This window comes from Meles meles, chromosome 3 (genome assembly GCF_922984935.1).
Source record: "Meles meles chromosome 3, mMelMel3.1 paternal haplotype, whole genome shotgun sequence".
Classification (NCBI taxonomy): Eukaryota; Metazoa; Chordata; class Mammalia; order Carnivora; family Mustelidae; genus Meles; species Meles meles.
In genome coordinates this window covers 57,696,820-57,715,781 of record NC_060068.1, presented here as the reverse complement: position 1 = coordinate 57,715,781, position 18,962 = coordinate 57,696,820, and the positions used below count along the sequence as shown (strand labels likewise).

The window sequence follows — 18,962 nt, the reverse complement described above, 5'->3', positions numbered from 1 at the left end:
AGATGAGCCACACCCAAGCCAGGAAAGGCAGCTCATGCCAAATAGTGTCCATGCATACTAGCATAATTTATCTTTAGCTTTGGCTTTGTTTTGTCTCTGAACTCATTTTTGCTTATTTTTAATGTCTCTCAACCACTATCATCAGGAGAAAAAAAGAAATGAAGTTACATAAGTTCCGGTATCCCTTTAACCAGTACACCGTGCTCATCCAGGACAGTGATTTTCTCTCTTTTATACTTTCATAAAACGTACATTTTCCAAAAAAGGGTACATTTTCCACTTTTACTTCCTAGTAAACTGTTTCTTCCTGTCACATCCCGGTGACTACCGTTATTTTGAGATGGGAATAAATTCGTGTTATGAATCCTTTTGCTCATGTTCTGATCCCTCACTGTGGTTTCTGTTGTGCAGTGCCGTGCGGTGTTTTGTGCTACTCAGCGCTCTACCAAAATCTGGAAGGGAATATATTGTGAACGCATAGCCTGGAGCTTTCATTTTGTACCCGCAAACAGCTCTCAACCTTTATAAGGGGTCTTCCATTAAAAAAGTATGTGTGGGTAGATGTGTAGTTTCAGCCTATTGATTACTTTCTCTTTTTGTTCTATAATAGTTCACTCTCCTACTAAATTAAATAGTCAAATCATACTCATAGAAGGAGAAAGAAAATTTATACCATCAGGGCCATCTATCCTAAGAGCAACAAAACATCTTTGTTATTCAGCTTTTGGGACTGTTGAATGATGCGGTCTCTTGGGACAGTTTGTGCACAGAAGTGTAACTTGCATTCACAATCATGTGTCCTTCTCTCTTAACAGTTGACTTCAAACCTCGTGCCAGCATGGATACTGTCCATCATATGTTGCTTTTTGGATGCAATATGCCTTCCTCCACTGGAAGTTACTGGTAAGGGATAATGGTCCCACTGTCAAAAGGGGTATAGAAAATGTATGTCTTTTATAAGTACAAATCGCATCTGTGCAAGTATTTTGCAAGTATTAATAAACAGGTAGAATATTTACTTTCTAGGAAAGAATACGGTTCTTTCGCGTCACGCGGTTATCATGGTCTGATTATCACCGTTATTGAGTCCGCTATGGAGCACATCCATCAGTCTTTGACACTGAGTTAATAAATTTATGTCTGTTGTCGTAGATAGCATATCAAGGTACAGACAGCTTATAAAAAAAGGCTGTCAATTTAGATAATGGATGCTCTGATGTTTACTTTTTTAAGCTCATGCTTCAACCCAAAGACCACCAAGGCTCTGTTCATTGAGCACTCTTTTATCTTCGATGCTGTGCTAGGTGATCTGTATACACCATTTCATTTTTTCCTAAAGTGTTTGCAGAGCAGTTAATATTGTCCCTGCTTAACAAACAAGGAGCCTGAGCCCCAGAGCTTCAGTATCATGTTTATGGTTACTCAGCTGGTTGGTGTCAGACGAGGATAGAACGCTGGGTTGTCTGATCCCAAATCCAAAGTTATTTCCATTTCACCACACTGCCTCCCATTGATTCAAACAACTGTTGCAGTTTTAGAATTTATTTTAATCACCGTGGTGAATCTTCATATCTTGCTATATATGGTCAGTAAACATCTATTAAATGCCTGTTATATGCCAGAATGATAGCAGATACTATGGAAGGTTCTAGAATAGATATTTTTTTTATCCCTAGGAGCTTACATCATAAGTATGGCTTGAGATCTGCCCTTTCATTTTGTTCTTTGGTCTTTTGGTGTTCATGAAGATTGGTGAGCTTTGAAAATAGCCATGCATTTTAAGTCTCCTATTTTGCGACAAGAGCCAGAATCACTGTTCGGTACTGAACAGTCCAGAATGACTAGTGTGCCTTGATTTGCATGGAAGAAGTGTCTCTTTTGTGCTCCTGTCCCTACATAATCACGTACACTGATAGACCTTTCTCTGTACACCCTCATATTCATCAGGCTGATGCAGGGCACACAGCAGTTGCATTCTGGTCGTTGTTATAACAAACAATTGTAATATATATTTGGAACTGTTAAAAGCACAGGGCAATTAGTGGAAACCTCTGGGGACCAAGTACCATCAAAGCATTTGTTAATAGGCTTAAGTTATTTGATGAAAGGGTTGTATCACATAGGAATCCAGTTCACATGACTGGGTTTATGTAAAAACGGGGCCAGCAAATCACAATTAATACCTTTTGCTATCAACTTTCCAGTTTTTTGCTCTTCAGTAAATTTTTGTAAATAAGATTCTGATATCAGAAGATTCTGATATCAGAAGATTATTCTGTGACAGCTTCTTCTGAATCTTACTCACCAAATCACGTCCTTTGGCGTTGTGTTTTAAAAATATTTCTTCTGAAACTGGCCATATTTATCTAGTAAAATATATTCTCCAAAAGACTTCCAAATGGGGGAAAGAGAGAATTCAAAGAAAATGTAAATGAAAGCGAAAATAGCAATTTTCAGTAAAGTAATTACTACGTGTATTATTACTAATATTATGACTTGAAAGGCAACATAGTAGAATGAAGGAGTAGTGAACTAACTAGCTGAATTCCCTGGGTAAATCACTTATGTGTGACTAGCCTCGATGTCTTCATTTTAGCAAGGGACTACCCCTAGATCATTTATAGAACTCCTCTATGCTCTAAAATTCCATAATTCTATGAATATAAATTGCATGCAGATGCTGAGTCAGATTAGAAAGCCATCATTATAAGGTACGTGCACTTGTCGAGTCATCTGAAACACGCAGCCTGCTGCATTTTGCCATTCATTTGCATCCCTGAGTAATTTGAGCTCTGAATGGCATTATACGTATGTCATTTTAAATGGATTTTTAGAATCAGCCTTGCAACACATATTCCCAATTAATCTATAGGTTTGTTAGGGTTGACTTTATCACCCTACAAGGACAGTAATTGGTGGTGGTACTTATCTTCTTTCAGCCAAGCCCAAAGTTTTCACGTAACATTTAAATTTATTTCAATATATATACATAGTACCTGTTCAGTATGTAAACTAAGAGGTATGCATTAATTGAAACTGTTGTAGTGACTCCGACTTCCACAATCCAGTCTTATTGTCCATTTAAAAATGGTACAGACTTTTTATCTCCCAATAATTGGCAAGACCCTCACTTCTTTAAAGCATTGGAGCTCACGGGATATTTCATGGACTAAACTTCATGGTTGCTTCACAAAAACATCTTCTGCTCCCTCCCCCCAAAGCCACATAGCCTCAGCCATGGAAACAGTCAGCGATGTTTTCCAGCTGCTTGGCCTTTTATCCTCCCACCTGAATTATAATACTAATAACAAAAATCTATCAGTGTCAAAGCCTTGCATTATTTTTCTAAAATGGCTGAGTCATGAAATTTATCACACTCATTTTACAGTTGCAAATCTATTCCTCAACTGCTCCAAGATCTAGACAGTAGTTAAATTAAGATTCCCATACTTTCACATGTATTTTTGGATACGATACCTATAATGTTTTTTGATGCTTAAGAATATCAAGAACTTGTTCTTGGGGAAATCTTTATGAGAGTACAAAACTGTTTTAGTGAAAGAAGAAAATGCTAACAGGATATTTTAACACACAAACGTCCAGCTTAGATTTCCTTTTCTTTTTTTTTTCTGTTAGCTAGGATTACCCCTCTGTCTTCACTTGAGTGTTCTAGTTTCATTGCCAGCAGGTTGGCAAATAGGTATGTGTCTCTAAGAAAGTAAACATTTTCCCCCTGAAATTATGAAGTTATAATCATCCTCTGTCTTCTGGCAGCACTTTTAATATGAAAACAAAGAGCTCTTCTGATGATGTTTCTCTGTTGTGCTGCCCTCCTTTGCTCTTTGTAATGGCCTCTTTCTACTGTTCATTAAAATATATTTACAGTTATATTACGTTTACATGAAAATAGTAGACACAGCATGAAGCAGTTTTCATTATGTAGTCATTTTAATTTTAAAGGTTTTTTTGCCCCTACACATATTACAGTCTTTTGTGTCTCATTCAAAATTAGCAATTCACACTGGTAATGTGTCTAGTTAATTGTATGCATGTGCATTTAAATTGCATACATTGATGTGAACCTTTTAATATACCGTGGGGTGGTCCCTTTATAGTTAGAGTGGGCCTGGTGCTCAATTCCAAATTAACATACCTCTGGAGGATGCAAATAAGGACCAGCTGATGGAAAAGCAGCAGTACCTGTCAGATGTAACCCTCAAACCTTCTTACCCAGGTCTTCAAAGGAGAAGACAATTAAATGTATCTGGGGACCCACAGAACATAATAGCACAAGAATGGAGCAAGCATATTGACTTGTTGGATTCCATTGGTACTTGCAGACTTAACTCAAAGCATAGCAGTTCTAAGTTCCCCAGATTTCTTGGCTGAATTTGAGCCATAAATGAGTAGATGATATGGCGGGGGGGGGGGGTGCTTTTTTTTACAGTCAGTAAGGAAATGAGGTGCTGAAACCTGGGTAATTTAGACATAAGGTACCTATTACAGCCCCTCATGAAAAAAGGTAAATTTTAGGAGATCTTAGAAATTGACATATTGCATTTGTTTGTTCTGTAAACACCTTTATTTTATTTTTATTCTAACAATCAGGTTATCATTTTGTTTTGTTTTGTTTTAATAATGTATGGTTGGCTATGGATAGTATTTCAGTCTTTGAAAATCACGATGTTTTGTTTATACAAGCTGTTTAACATCTGGGGTAATTCAGGAGCACCGCTTTTTGTAATATGAGTTTGTACAGGCCCATGTACTTTTATCTGCTGGACACAGGGCCTAGGGTTTTAAGAGTTTATGACTGCCGACAGCAAGCTTGTGTGTTCACAATACTGGAAGATTAAAGTGAATGGGCTTCTTATGCACCTACCTGCCTTGTACTTAGGCATCATCTTCTATGCATAACTGAAATTATTATGTTTAAGTCTTAGCAATTAATATTTGATTGAAAACTGTTTTTAATGATGCTTGCGACCTACTACTTTTTACCAATCAAAGATGCCTTCTACAGGTTGTTTGATCTTCTTTGAAAAGAAGCTTCCCAGCTGGTTAAGTGAGGCTATTTCCAGCTGTTCTAACTTGGAATCATTCTCCAGCTAAAGCAGTAGAGCTTTCCCATCCTAGAAGCTTTAGCTTCCATCCCTTTCAACTGCTTCTATTTATTAACCACCTGCTGTGTCTTTTTAAATGCCGCTGTCTCCGCAGGGTTACAGATGCTGATGAGAGGAAAGAAAAGAGTAGCTAAAACATATAAAGATATATATATAGCAGCCAGTATGTGAGACACCCTGCTTGGTTATTCATTTAAATGACTGTTTTTTTAGGGTGATATTACGTCTACAGCTTAGTTGCCTCCCTCATGGTGATAATGATTCTCTGGTTAAGAATGGTTGTTTGCATATGCCGCCTTTATGCACCCTCTCCATATCCTAGCTACCTGTCATCTGCACAGTGTATCCTCTGCAGTCCCTTCTTTGTTTCTTCTGCCACAATGAAACTTCTAAAGTTAAACATACATAACATCCTTGTCAGTATAAATAAAAATAACGGTCTACAAAACCTGTGCTATGCCTTGTTCTAAAAGCACTATAAAATGTGCCTTTGGTTGTAGTAGTAAATTTTAGATACAAATCTCTGATAGGCTAAAACTGATTGTATCCATTTTTTAAAAATTTTATAATAGATTCATGTGATCGTGCATATCAGGATAGTATGAGGGATCTTTGTTTATTTAAGACACACGTGGTACTTATTGTATTTATCAGTGATCATAACCCTTGGCTAACTTTTTTAAACATTTATTTATTTGAGAGAGAGCAAGAGAATGAGTTGGGGGGGAGGGCAGAAGGAGAAGAGAAGCAGATTCCCCTCTGAGCTGGGCACTCCACACAGGGTTCGGGGCTCGCTCCTAGGTCCCCAGGATCACAACCTGAGCCAACCAAAGGCAGACGCTTAACTGACGGAGCCACCCAGGTGCCTTTTTTGGCTACTTTATAGAAACCTGGATTAGAGGTGTTGATAGGAGTTCCTTAGCAACTGACCACTTCTTAGTAACCAATGTCAACTTTAATAATGTACAAAGGCATGATTGTAACAATTTTGACAGTTTCAACAGAAACAAACATGACATAACTTTGAACAGTTGTTCTTTCCTGACAGGCTAGCATTTATGTTAAACAGAAGAGCAATATTCAGCCTAGAGCCAATTGTAATAAACATTAATCAAATTATTTAACAACCTGTGTTGGTTTGTTTCCTCATCTGTAAAGTGGAACTACTAATCCCACCTAATAGGGCCATGATGAAGAATAAGTAAAGGGATGTAAATAATGGTGCAGTGCCGGGCACGTAGATGTACTTAATAAATGGTAGTTTTTATCCTTATTTGTTTAATTAATAAAATATTTCTTAACCAGCTATCATGTGCCAAGCTCTTTGTTAGGCACTGAAAATTTGGTGTGAACAAAACGGACACACCCTCCTTTTTAATAGACTTTATGGCTTTTATCTCACTAGGAAGGTGGGGTGTGTATATTTGGGGGCCGTTTATCATGCTGTTGCTTTTTTTTTTTTTTTAATTTTATTTACTTATTCAACAGACAAGAGATCTCAAGTAGGCAGAGAAGCAGGCAGAGAGAGAAGGAAGCAGGCTTCCTGCTGAGCAGAAAGCCCGATGGAGGGGCTCGATCCCAGGACCCTGAGATCATGACCTGAGCTGAAGGCAGAGGCTTTAACCCACTGAGCCACCCAGGTGCCCTGGACTGGTGCTTTTTTTTTTTTTTTTTAAGATTTTATTTATTTATTTGACAGATAGAGATCACAAGTAGGGAGAGAGGCAGGCAGAGAGAGAGAGAGGAGGAAGCAGGCTCCCCGCCAAGCAGAGAGCCCGATGCGGTGCTCGATCCCCAGGACCCTGGGATCATGACCTGAGCGAAAGGCAGAGGCTTTAACCCACTGAGCCACCCAGGTGCCCCAGACTGGTGCCTTTTAATCACCGCTCTTATTTAGCTTTCCCAGTAAATTTCCTACTTATTGCTGCACTAATAGTAATACCTATTGTATACCCACTGCATTGATATTCACATCAGATTTGTCTGAATTAGGAAGTATGTTCTGTGGGTTTATAGAGAGCAGTTAATGAAATTTGAATACCTTACCCATTCCAGATGCAGTTTGGAATGATCAAGATATCCCACATACGCCATTGATTATATATTGTGTTTCTTAAAGAAACATTCTCATTTTGGATTTTCCTGTGGCCCTGATATTTAATTTAGTAAAATTGGAATTTAAGTCTATATAGACTTAACTTGAGGGAGTGACAATTTTATTTTATTTTATTTTTTTAATTTTTTTAGCAGCACCTGGGTGGCTCAATCGGTTAAGTGCCTGCCTTTGGCTCAGGACATGATCCCAGAGTCCTGGAGTCAAGTGCAGCATGGGCTCCCTGCTCAGAGGGGAGCCTGCTTCTCCCTCTGCCTGCCACTCCCCCTGCTTGTGCTCAGTCACTCTCTCTCTATATCTGATAAATGAATAAATAAAATCTTCTAGAAAATTCTTTTAGACAAAAAAAGAAATGAGTTGTCAGTTCTGATCTTCCCTGAGTAACCTTGGATTTTAAATAGCCTTTAACGGATACAACTAGAGGGTACTTGAACAGTCAATCATGCTTTATTTGGATAATTCAAAATGACATGTTAGCATTTTTCAGTGCTTGGCATAGTCTGAAAATATTCATGCCATCTGAATTGTTTCCCTATGGATTAGAGGTGAAAAGACTCCAAGAATCCAGAATAGTTTTCTTTGAAAAGTTAATTCTCATCATTTTTACTACAAATACTAAGAAACCACAAGGGAGCTATGTGAATTTTTTCATGATTAATTGGCTTAATTTGGAGGAGCCTTAAAGAGAAGCTGCTAGAATTGTAAGACTAAGAAACCCAGTTGATGAGGCCTGAAGTTACACCAGCCATTGATCAAGGGTTACATTGCTTCCTAGCCTGAAGACTTTTCTTATTAATAAGAATAGTAAAGGGCACCTGGGTGGCTCAGTTGGTTGAGAGGCTGCCTTCGGCTCAGGTCATGATTCCTGGAGTCCTGGGATCGAGTCCCACATTGGGATTCCAGCTCTGCGGGGAGTCTGCTTCTCTCTCTAACCTTCTTCCCTCTCATGCTCTCTCACTCTCTCAAATAAGTAAATAAATAAAATCTTTAAAAAAAATAAGAATAGTAAAGATCTTCCTTATTTTTATAGGACTCTTTAGAAAACCAAAATGCCATCCTTATCCCTTTGGTCTTTTTTTGTTTGTTTGTTTTTAAGCAATCTCTATATCCAATGTGGGCTTCAGCCTACAACCCCAAGATCAAGAGTTGTATACTTGATCGACGGAGCCAGCTAGGCGCCCCTCCTGTGGACATTTTATGTGGAGAAAATACGATGTTATTTTTTTCATTTAAAAGGGAAGATAGAAATCCGACAATGAAAAGGTGCAGGGATTTCATTCAAATGCTCTTTGCCACTCTGTTGTATTTTCCCATTGTATTATCTGTTCCAGAAGCCATTTCTCTTAGTTTCTTATTTTTCCTCTTCTCCTCGTCGTCTCATATACTGAGTTTTAGGATTAGTTTCAATACCCTAGTGCTTTCCAGCGAGTCCATCTTTACTCAGTCTTGAGTTTAATAAATTTCTTTTTTTTTTTTTAAGATTTTATTTATTTAAGAGACAGAAATCACAGGTAGGCAGAGAGGCAGGCAGAGAGAGAGGGGGAAGCAGGCTCCCTGATAAGCAGAGAACCAGATGTGGAGCTCCATCCCAGGACCCTGAGATCATGACCTGAGCCAAAGGCAGAGGCTTAACACACTGAGCCACCCAGGAGCCCTGAGTTTAATAAATTTCTTAAAAATTATAAAACAGGATTTGAAAAATCAAGGTTTGCTTTTGGACCTCTTCTTTTACCAGAGCTGATGAGAAAATAAAATGTAAGATTATTGTCTCTTTGTGGATAAGTGAGAACAATTACCTAGAATTTGATTTTAGAATTGTATACACACATTGCAGCTTAGTTCAGATATTATAGTCATGTAGTCATCGAAGCTTATCTTCACAGAATATCATTTTCTGCCCATAAATCAATCTCATATATTGAGATAGAAGGAAGTGTGACAGGCAGAGCTTTGAATCATGGCTTGACTATGTGACCTTTGGAAGTTAAACTCTCTGTGCTTATTCAGCTGTAAAGCATAACCTATTTGCAATGTTCTTGTGAAAGCTGATTTCTACAAACTAGCAGGCAAGTCATAATTCAGATTTATCGTTATTTAAATATTTTAGTTAAAACTTCTTGAGGAAATTTTCAAAAAAAATTTATTATATTTGACAGCGCAATAACATTTCAGGCCAATCCAAATCTTTATATATGAAAAGTTAAAAACTTACTTGGAAGTTAACGTCGCCAAACATTTCTTGAACATTTACTAAATGCCAGGCAGGTTGCAGGTGCTGGGAGTTTATTGGCCACAAAGTATGCACAGTCTGGTTGGAAAGGAGACCAGGAAGCTCATGCTTAAGATGGGCGCTATAGTTAATGAATGGAAGCTGGCCTAGAAGAGGATCAGAGAAAGCTTCCCTCAGAAGGAAGTCTGAAGGGAATCTTTTTTTTTTTTTTTTTTGAAGATTTTATTTATTTATTTGACAGACAGAGATCACAAATAGGCAGAGAGGCAGGCGGGGGCGGGGGGAGCAGGCTCCCTGCTGAGCAGAGAGCCTGATGCAGGGCTCCATCCCAGGACCCTGGGATCATGACCTGAACTGAAGGCAGAGGCTTTAACCCACTGAGCTACCCAGGCGCCCCCTGAAGGGAATCTTGAAGGAGAAAATAAGTACAGGTGTGTCAGGGAGAGATTTTAGGAAGGAGTTTTCTAGGCAAAGGGAATAGTATGGAAGAGAGACTTTGAAAACTGGCAGAAACTTGGCATGACTAAAATGGAACTTTTTTCTTTTTTCTGAGATATTAAAGTTCCCAGATAATGAAAAGCCTCATGTGTTATGCTATAATGTTTGGGTTTTATTTTCTTGTTATTTTTGGGAAGCATTGCAAAGGTTTTGTGCCAGCAAATGACCTAATCAAGTATGCAGCTTAGAAAAACTTACTAAAGCAGTTTTCTCTGTTATATTTCATTCTGGTTCCTTCTAGTCATACACTGAATTGACTTCCATATCAGAGGAAACAATTATCTTGTTTAACCTAAGACTGTCATCACATTGATGGGAGGCACTTTTGTATGTTTATGATCTTTGTTGAAAGCTATGAAAATTGCCACCCAGATCTTTAAATTTTAGTAGCTCCCAGTAGTGAGATACAAAGTTCATCACATCTGACAATCTCATTTCTTAAACTCTAATAATATGAGGCCAAGGAGGGAGACTGCTTTGGGGCACTGTCCAGTATCCTAAGACTTGTGGCACAGTGGGCACAAGGGTGTCAGACATTTGTTCCAACGCACCCATCTCACGTGATAATGGTCCTTCGTCATTAAGTATATTGTTCTTGATAGTGAACACTAAGAAACCACATCGCACATTACCCAACTTCTTTCTCCATCCTGACTGATAGAAGCAAAAGCATTTGCTAAACAGAACCTTATGGGAACCTCCTGGTTCCCAGTCCCTCACCCCTTCCTCCAGATGGGTAACAGTGTCTGTCCTAACTGCCTAGTCTCCCACCCATTTCTGGCCTTAAGCAGGAAACATGTAGGAGTTCTTGCCTCTGAGTTTGAAGGTACGTTTTTACCAGTGATTTTATTGTCTGTGACCTGGATGTTGGCCAGGTTCTAGCCTCATTTCCTACCCTGTTAAGAAAGCTACCACAAACAGCCTGCCTTCATTTTTCTCCCAGGTCATGGGCATTGCCCATTTTCTCCTGTGTGAGCCAGCCTTCTGCCTAAGAAACTGTATTTGTCCTTGTCCTTGATAGCCCTCGAACCTCTCAAGTCTTTCTTTCTTTCTTTCTTTTAAAGATTTTATTTATTTATTTGACACAGAGAGATCACAAGTAGGCAGAGAGGCAGGCAGAGAGAGAGAGAGAGAGGGAAGCAGGCTCCCCGCTGAGCAGAGAGCCCGATGCGGGACTCGATCCCAGGACCCTGAGATTCATGACCTGAGCCGAAGGCAGCAGCTTAACCCACTGAGCCACCCAGGTGCCCCCTCTCAAGTCTTTCTAAACCCCTGACTCGGACATTGCTTGGTGCCAGTTTCACAAAACACAGAGCTAGAAAGACAACCTGAAAACATCACCAAATGGTGTTTTGAACAAATCCAGTTCTAGAGAGAAAAAAACTAAGAGATACGGTGTCATGGGGAAAAAAAAAAGTGTGGACATGTGTGGCATGGACTCAGGAAGCTTACCATTCATGAATTTGGATGGACTAACGTGAACTCTGTGTGTCGGTCAGCGTAGGGGGAGCCACAAGCACATGGCCACCACAGCTGGAGCAGGAAGCTTTGCACACAGGCCTGTGAGGGTTTGCAGACATGCCCACGACCCGCAGCGGCTGACTGGAGGTGCTGGGATTCAACTCCACATGGGTCTTTCTGCCTGGGCTCCTTTCGCCCCACAGCACTGCTTCTCAGTAATGAATCTCTAGATGAAGTGAATGCCTTGTTAAAGAATGCATTACCCTGGTAGAGTGCTTTGAGGTTTGTAAAGTGCTTTCACTTATATCTAATTTGATTTACAGGATGACTGTGAGGTAAGTGTAACTAACCCTGTTTTATAAAAGAGAAAACTGAGGCTCGGTAGACTAAGTGACTTGCCCGGCAAGAAACAACTTCTAAACGGCACAGCCGGTGTTCATATGCTTGAAGTCATATATTTAACACCAAGAACCCCTTACGTGGGATACGCTTGTATGGTTCCCCTGGCTGATCGTAGGTATTGTGCTCTACTATGTGTGGATGTGGCCAAAGATTTAGTGATAATGCTTATCCCCAAAGGGGAAATGTGAACATTTCTTTCACTTCACCTCCACATTAACACTGTGTGAACACTGGTTTCTATGCGTTGTCTGTGTAATGCTTACCTTCCTCCCTGATTTACAGAGTACATTCCACACAGGAACATACCAAATTGCAAATTGTATATCTGCCTCACAGGATTCACATCGGGCAACACACAGACACACCTCCCTCTTTATTTACTTTTTTCACATATTAAATGATTCTTGGCTCTAGTCTTTGTTAGGATCTTAAAGCTGGTATGACGGCAATCATGATATTTTATGTATTTTACTTTGTTTTCAAATCTCTTCCCTTAGCCTCTCCTCCCTATGGTGAATGATTTATGTGTTTTGCTATTTGGATCTTCATTTATGGCTGCTTTTTTTTTTTTTTTTCCAGGTTTTGTGATGAAGGAACCTGTACAGATAAAGCCAATATTCTATATGCCTGGGCAAGAAATGCTCCCCCTACCAAACTCCCCAAAGGTATATCTGAGGCCTCTTGCACAGCCTTCCCTAAAGCTGTTTAATTTCTGACTCTAGAGTACTTTTTATCATATGTCCTTTCCACAGTTGTCAGCAGTGTTCCATTTTGCAATTCCACACTGAAAAATTACCAGTATACCTGCATTGCACTGAAAAGGTTTCATTTAGGTAGTTCCTCTTTTCCTGCCTCTCTTTGGTGAGTAACCTGACCATACAATAGTTCAGATAGAAGCAGAGAATACCCAAGAAGTATACCTCACACTACCTTCAGCCTATGGCACATTGATTCTTGATGGCAGGAGCGTTTCATGAGCCAAGAGAGCTAAGAATTAAATAAATTGCTGTTTCAGGAAACAGATTTTTTTTTTGTAATAGTCTTGGAACCTGGATATTTAATGTAATGCCAAACCTCAGCTGGCTTTCTGACTTCACTCTGAACTGTTCACAACTTCCAATGTGTGAATGAATTACCAGGCTCTCTTTTATTACTGTGATGTTTCTTAATATCAAGGGAATGTGCAGTTCTGTAACAGAATAGGTCCGCCATGGTTCAGGGATGGTGTCTTGTGATACACGTGTCCCTCTCTTGCCTCCCCAGCTTTGCCAGCTCTAATTGATACCGTTTTGCTTTGCTTCAAATGAGTTTCTGGATCCTTTCAATAGTTTACCAGGCAGCTGCTACCAAACAAGTTTGGAAACTAATGGGGGGTGGGGGAAGGCCGTTATAGACTTGCTGACATTTTTAAGACCCATTAGTTGAGCAGATAGAAACAAATTTTTCCTCGCCTATAAATATTTTCTCTGTTGATTTTTTTTTTAAGCTTCCTAGCAAACTGTATTAATAGTACAACTCTTAGGAACCCTTCAGATTCCAAGAACCTATTGACACACTGGACTTTGCAATCTCACTGATAACTGATTTCCTCAATAACATTTTTGCAGATACCAGTTTTCATATGCAAATGAAAGCATTTCCCCTGAGGTGCTCTTAAGAAGTCTGTTTTCTATATTCAGTCAGAAAATAAAAATGAATGTGACTATCTTCAAAACAAAACGAAAGAACGGATTTATGTATATCTGTTATATAATCACCTCGAGTAGCATTTTTTTGCTCTATTTTTTTCAGAATGAGTGAATTCTCCTCTTAAAGTATATATGATTACTTTGGTTCTGAAATGGGAAGTATGAATAGAATTCTATCAGAGCTTTGAGAAGGAATGATAGATTATATTAGAAATGTTCACTGAATACCTTGTTCATTTTTTCATATAACATAATTTCTTATGTTATATGCTATTTTATTTCCCTTTGGATTTCATAGATCAGCAACCTGAGATTAGCTCCATTCTAGACTTTGATTTCAAAAATATTAATTCATCTTCTTTTTAAACCTTTAGGTGTTGGATTCAGAGTTGGAGGAGAGACTGGAAGTAAATACTTTGTACTGCAAGTACACTATGGGGATATTAGTGCTTTCAGAGGTAAGTTTTGAAATGTTGGAACTAAGCACAACTTTAAATACTATAAATATATGAAATATATATAAAAATGTAAAATGTACATACCGACTCTTGACCACACGTTCTGCCCACTGGGAAACAACTGCTTTTGTTCCCTTTAATTTGGGACTACTGAAGAAATGACTTTTATTTTGAAAAGTGTATTCTCTTATGCTACTGTGCGTCTTTCTCTTATGCCGACTTCAGGATTCTTTTGCTTTCCAGTGTATTGTCTTATCTACCCTCTCCTATTAGGGGATTCCTTCCAAGGACTAATGTCAGCAGGCTAGGGATTTCGCAATTTATTTCTACTACTATAGGCAAGCCACTGGAAGAGTCCACTTGTCTTGCAGTACCAGGAAAGTTCCCCCAACACTCAGGTTCATGTCAGTGCTTTATCTGTGATCTACACTTGTCTCTTCATGACCTCATCCATCGTCTGCTGCCCTGACACACAGACCCCACCCACTCGTTTGACACCTGCTAAAGTGTCATCGGTCTACCCACGATGACAATGCACTTCATTTTTTCTTTATTGAAGTATAATTGACATACAATATCTTGTTCATTTCAAGTGTACATCATAGTGATTCAGTATTTTTATACATTATGAAATGATCCCCATGATAAGTCTAGTTACCATCTGTGAGCATATGAAGTTATTACAATATTATTGACTCTGTTCCCTATGCTGTACATGAATCCCCATGACTTTATTTTATAACGGGAAGTTTGTACTATGTACTCCGTTTAAATCCTCCTTTTCTTATTATAGAATCATTAACATGAGGAAGGGGCCCTGTTCCCAAGGCAACCAAGACTGGTACTTGTTCCTGCTGCTGCATTTAGTCAAACTCCAACTGCCTTCCAGGTTCACACTTCAGGGTTCACGGGAGTGTAAATATTAAGCCATCTTCTCCTTGGCTTATCAGCTTTTCCACTATGTCTTGCTGACTTACACATATTGCCCTGAGTTCTTTAATTTAACATTATATTTCTGCTAACTAACCTCATACATTTTCCTCTCCAGACACATTAGCTTCCTCTCCGGCAACTAAGTCTTGAAGTACATGTCCATCTCGGTCTATGAGGTGTCCTTGGGGACCTTTGCTGAGAGTGCCTCCTGTGGTCATGGTTTCCATAGATTCTCCGTATTCAGGACGGGGATAGTAAATACAGTCTTTCTCTGGAAAAAGATATTAGAAAGGATAATTTTATATGATTGGAAAATTATCATTAGCACTGCAATCAGATATATTATCAGCTAAACAAGCTTAGGGACCAGCCCATGAAGCTAACTTCCAAATAAAGCTTGTTTTTATATTAAAAATACACTTTGAGTTATAGTATACAAATAGCTTTCCATTTTTGGAACACAGCCTTAAATCTTAAGTTGTTAACTGTAGTGTCGACATAGGGTTTTGTTGAAAACAATGGAATGAATATTTGTGTTTGAGGAATAAACAGAAATGATCTGCTCTAAAAAGTTACCATGTTGGTGTCCGTGGAACAGGGAGAGAGTCCGGCACTGCTGACTTCCAAACATTGATCAAGACTGTAATTTTCCCAAGAAGGCAAGGAAGGCTTTCCCTGCCCACCGCAACTAAAGTAGCTGGCCATACCCACACACATTCCCCAGCCCCACTTTCTGTCCCTCTGTGGAGCCTTGTAATATGTCCTAACATGTAGCACACTGATACCCTAGGGAAGACGGATGATAGAGACTAGTTTTAAAATATATTGCTGTCATAATTTAATTTATTACTGGTGAGGAATTAATTTTGTTTTGTAATTTATGTTTAATCTAGGGATAATTTAAAAGTTCTGAGATTTGATAGGTAAATATACAGTTATTCTTTAAGAGACTGATGAGGAATTTTTATACAGATTTTTCTTTTTTCACTTTTTTGGAACCGTTTTTCTAAAAGAAGGTGTTTATGAGGTATGAGTTAGAATTCATGGACCTTATTGTAACATAGCAAAAATATAAACAAAAAATTTCACCCATGTAATCTTTTCAGTCATATTAGATTCATGGACCTTATTGTAACATAACAAAAATATAAGCAAAAAATTTCACCCATGTAATCTTTTCAGTCGTATTAGATAAGATGTTGTGCCTTAAGCTATATGTGACTTAGAAAATAAAAAAACGCATGGGAAGATATCAAATCTCATTAAAACTAGAGAGCATTTTATATTTATTAAATCAGGGTTGAGTGGAGATGGAATTATGGAAGTAGGACTACCAGGGTTTGAATTAACCTGGCACAGTTTGGGAAGCTTTTTAAATTAGTGCAGTGTTTTGAAAAGCAACTTTGTCATATTATATGCATTTTATATAGAACATTAAAATCTTACTCAAGGCTTTTATCCTAAAGAAAGAGTTGTTGTTTTTAAATGAGCTACCTACCCATGGTTGTTTATGCCCCATTAATTATTAATATGAAAAACTGGAACTTTAACAAAGGTCCCTAATAGGGGACTAGTTAAATAAATAGTATAATAGCAAATCATAAAAATTTATACAGACTGTATAAGAACAAATCATGAAACTGTATGCATGTGTGCTTGTTTCCAAGTATTAGAAAGAACAAGGAAAAGAAAGAAAATAGTCAATAAGCAGGAAAGTCAGAATTGTGTGATTCTTTTTCTTCCTTTAAAATGTGAAAACAGGGGCGCCTGGGTGGCTCAGTGGTTTAAAGCCTCTGCCTTCAGCTCAGGTCATGATCCCAGGGTCCTGGGATCAAGTCCCGCATCAGGCTCTCTGCTCAGCAGGGAGCCTGCTTCATCCTCTCTCTCTGCCTGCCTCTCTGTCTACTTGTGATCTCTGTCTGTCAAATAAATAAATAAAATCTTAAAAAAAAAAAAATAAAAAATAAAATGTGAAAACAATTATCTTGATGTTTTTCAATTTGAACTTAGTGTTCAAACTGTCGATGATATTTTTAAGTATAGAAATTAAGTACCAGGGGCGCCTGGGTGGCTCAGTGGGTTAAAGCCTCTGCCTTTCGCTCAGGTCATGATCCCAGGGTCCTGGGATCGAGCCCCGCATCGGGCTCTCTGCTTGGCAGGGAGCCTGATTCCTCCTCTCTCTCTCTCTCTCTCTCTCTCTGCCTGCCTCTCTCCCTACTTGTGATCCTATCTGTCAAATAAGTAAATAAAATCTTAAAAAATACATAAATAAAAAAAAAAGGCAAAAAAAGTTTAAAAAAAAAAAAAAAAGAAATTAAGTACCAGAAGCGGACTGTCTAAGGAAGTTGCTACACTACTGAAAAGTAGGGAAATACTTGTCTTAAGGGTGTAAGTATTTATCCTTATGGGGAATATTTATCCTTACGTGAGAAATCTAGGACTTTTCTTTAATAAAATGCCAACAGTGAAGGAAAAATCTTTTAAAATTTTTTAGAATGTGATAAAGTATCAGAAGCCAGACTGAGTGTGTCTTGGACTGTGATCTCTATTAGTAGGTAAAAATTGAGGGTGATTTTAGTGAGTTTTGTGGGATTACATGAAATCTTTGTTTCGGTCTGGTCTTTGTTTGTTTTAGAAATTGCACAGAATTTGAAGCTGTAAAAGCGTCATTTCGAAAGAGCCATCTTTATTAAACGCCGCATCAGGCACAGTGTCAGACCCTTGCTGGGGCTAGGTATCCTAACCTTCCTGTCCACAGGAGTTGAGTATATGTTAGCAGGGGAGACAAGCACAGAATATGCATTTCTAGACTATACTAGAAATTTATACCAGCTCCGGGGGCTGTGAAGAGGAGGAGCATGCAGGTTTGTCGGGAAGGGAGGGGAGGTGTCTAGAAAAGGCTTCTTGGCAGATGGAAACAAAGCAAGGATATTTGAATGGGGATCAGGAGCTCCCAGGTAGGCAGGGGCAGGGGGAAGACTCATTCCAGACGGGTAAAAGCATGTGCCTAGACACAGGGGAGTGAAATGCCTCATGTCCACAAGGAACTTTTGGTAATTTTGTACTACTGGAGTGTGAAATGCAGAGAGAAGTGACAAGAGATGAGAACATTGGTGAAGGGTGGGGTCAGACCGTACCCAGCTTTGTTAGGACTTTATTCTGCAAAGCACTTAGAGCATTTATCAGCCAAGCAGTAACCTCAGCTTCAGTCCTAAGCTTGACCATGTGGGAAGTGCCTTATGTATGAAGAAAAGATCGGGACTTTAGCATGCCAGGGTGACCCAGGACTGAGACTCCGGGAAGCCAGAATGAATTCTTTTTTAAATGTACACTTCCTAGCCTTTTATAAAATAATATTCCACAGAAAAAAATAATGCAATATGATTAGAAATGATTGTCCCAGGGATCCTGACCAGCTCAGTAAATGGAGCGTAAGACTGTTGATCTTGGGGCTGTGAGTTCAAGCCCCATGTTGGATGTAGCGATTGCTTAAATATAAGATTAAAAAAAAAAAAAGAAAGAAGTATCCCATATAAACAGTAACGCTGTGCCAGGGGCTGGGTGATCAGACTCTAAAAGACCAGATGGCCTGGCAAAGGTACTTCCTAGTTCTGTTACCCTCACAAAGTTTCTAGACCTCTCTGCCTTCCTCCTCACCTATAAAATGGGATCATAATGGTTCATAGAAAGGTACCTGCTAAGTACTCAGTAAATGTTAACTGGTACCATTACTGTCCCTATAAAAGGCTTCAAGGTGACACAAATTGCCCTAAATCCAACCTCTTGGTCATAGTTGCTCCTAATATAAAGAGTGTGCTGGTTACTTTTCCAGGGTGTTATAATTTCTTGTTATATTTAGACATAGAACTGTTCATAGCTGTCACGTTGTGACTAGAAGTTTCCTAGTTATGCTGTTTATTGTTCTCCACAAGAAATTTTTTATTCATAGCTCGTCTATAAGAAGATAAACTATGAGACTGTCCCTTCCCTCAAGGAAATTAGAATAATAGGAACTAGAGATTCTTCCTGGTCCTCTTTTTTTTTTTTCCCCCAACG

General features: G+C 38.8%; 1 protein-coding gene across 19 annotated transcripts in view; it reads left to right on the top strand.

Moving 5' to 3' along the window:
• Positions 1 to 18,962, top strand: part of PAM (peptidylglycine alpha-amidating monooxygenase) — a 154,446-nt gene that overhangs the window by 47,541 nt on the left and 87,943 nt on the right. For all 19 annotated transcript variants that reach the window (XM_045999639.1, XM_045999637.1, XM_045999636.1 and 16 more), the window contains exons 4-6: positions 816 to 903; positions 12,407 to 12,492; positions 13,890 to 13,973. In XM_045999639.1, coding sequence (XP_045855595.1) covers positions 816 to 903; positions 12,407 to 12,492; positions 13,890 to 13,973 — 258 coding nt within the window. The remainder of the gene's footprint in view (positions 1 to 815; positions 904 to 12,406; positions 12,493 to 13,889; positions 13,974 to 18,962) is intronic.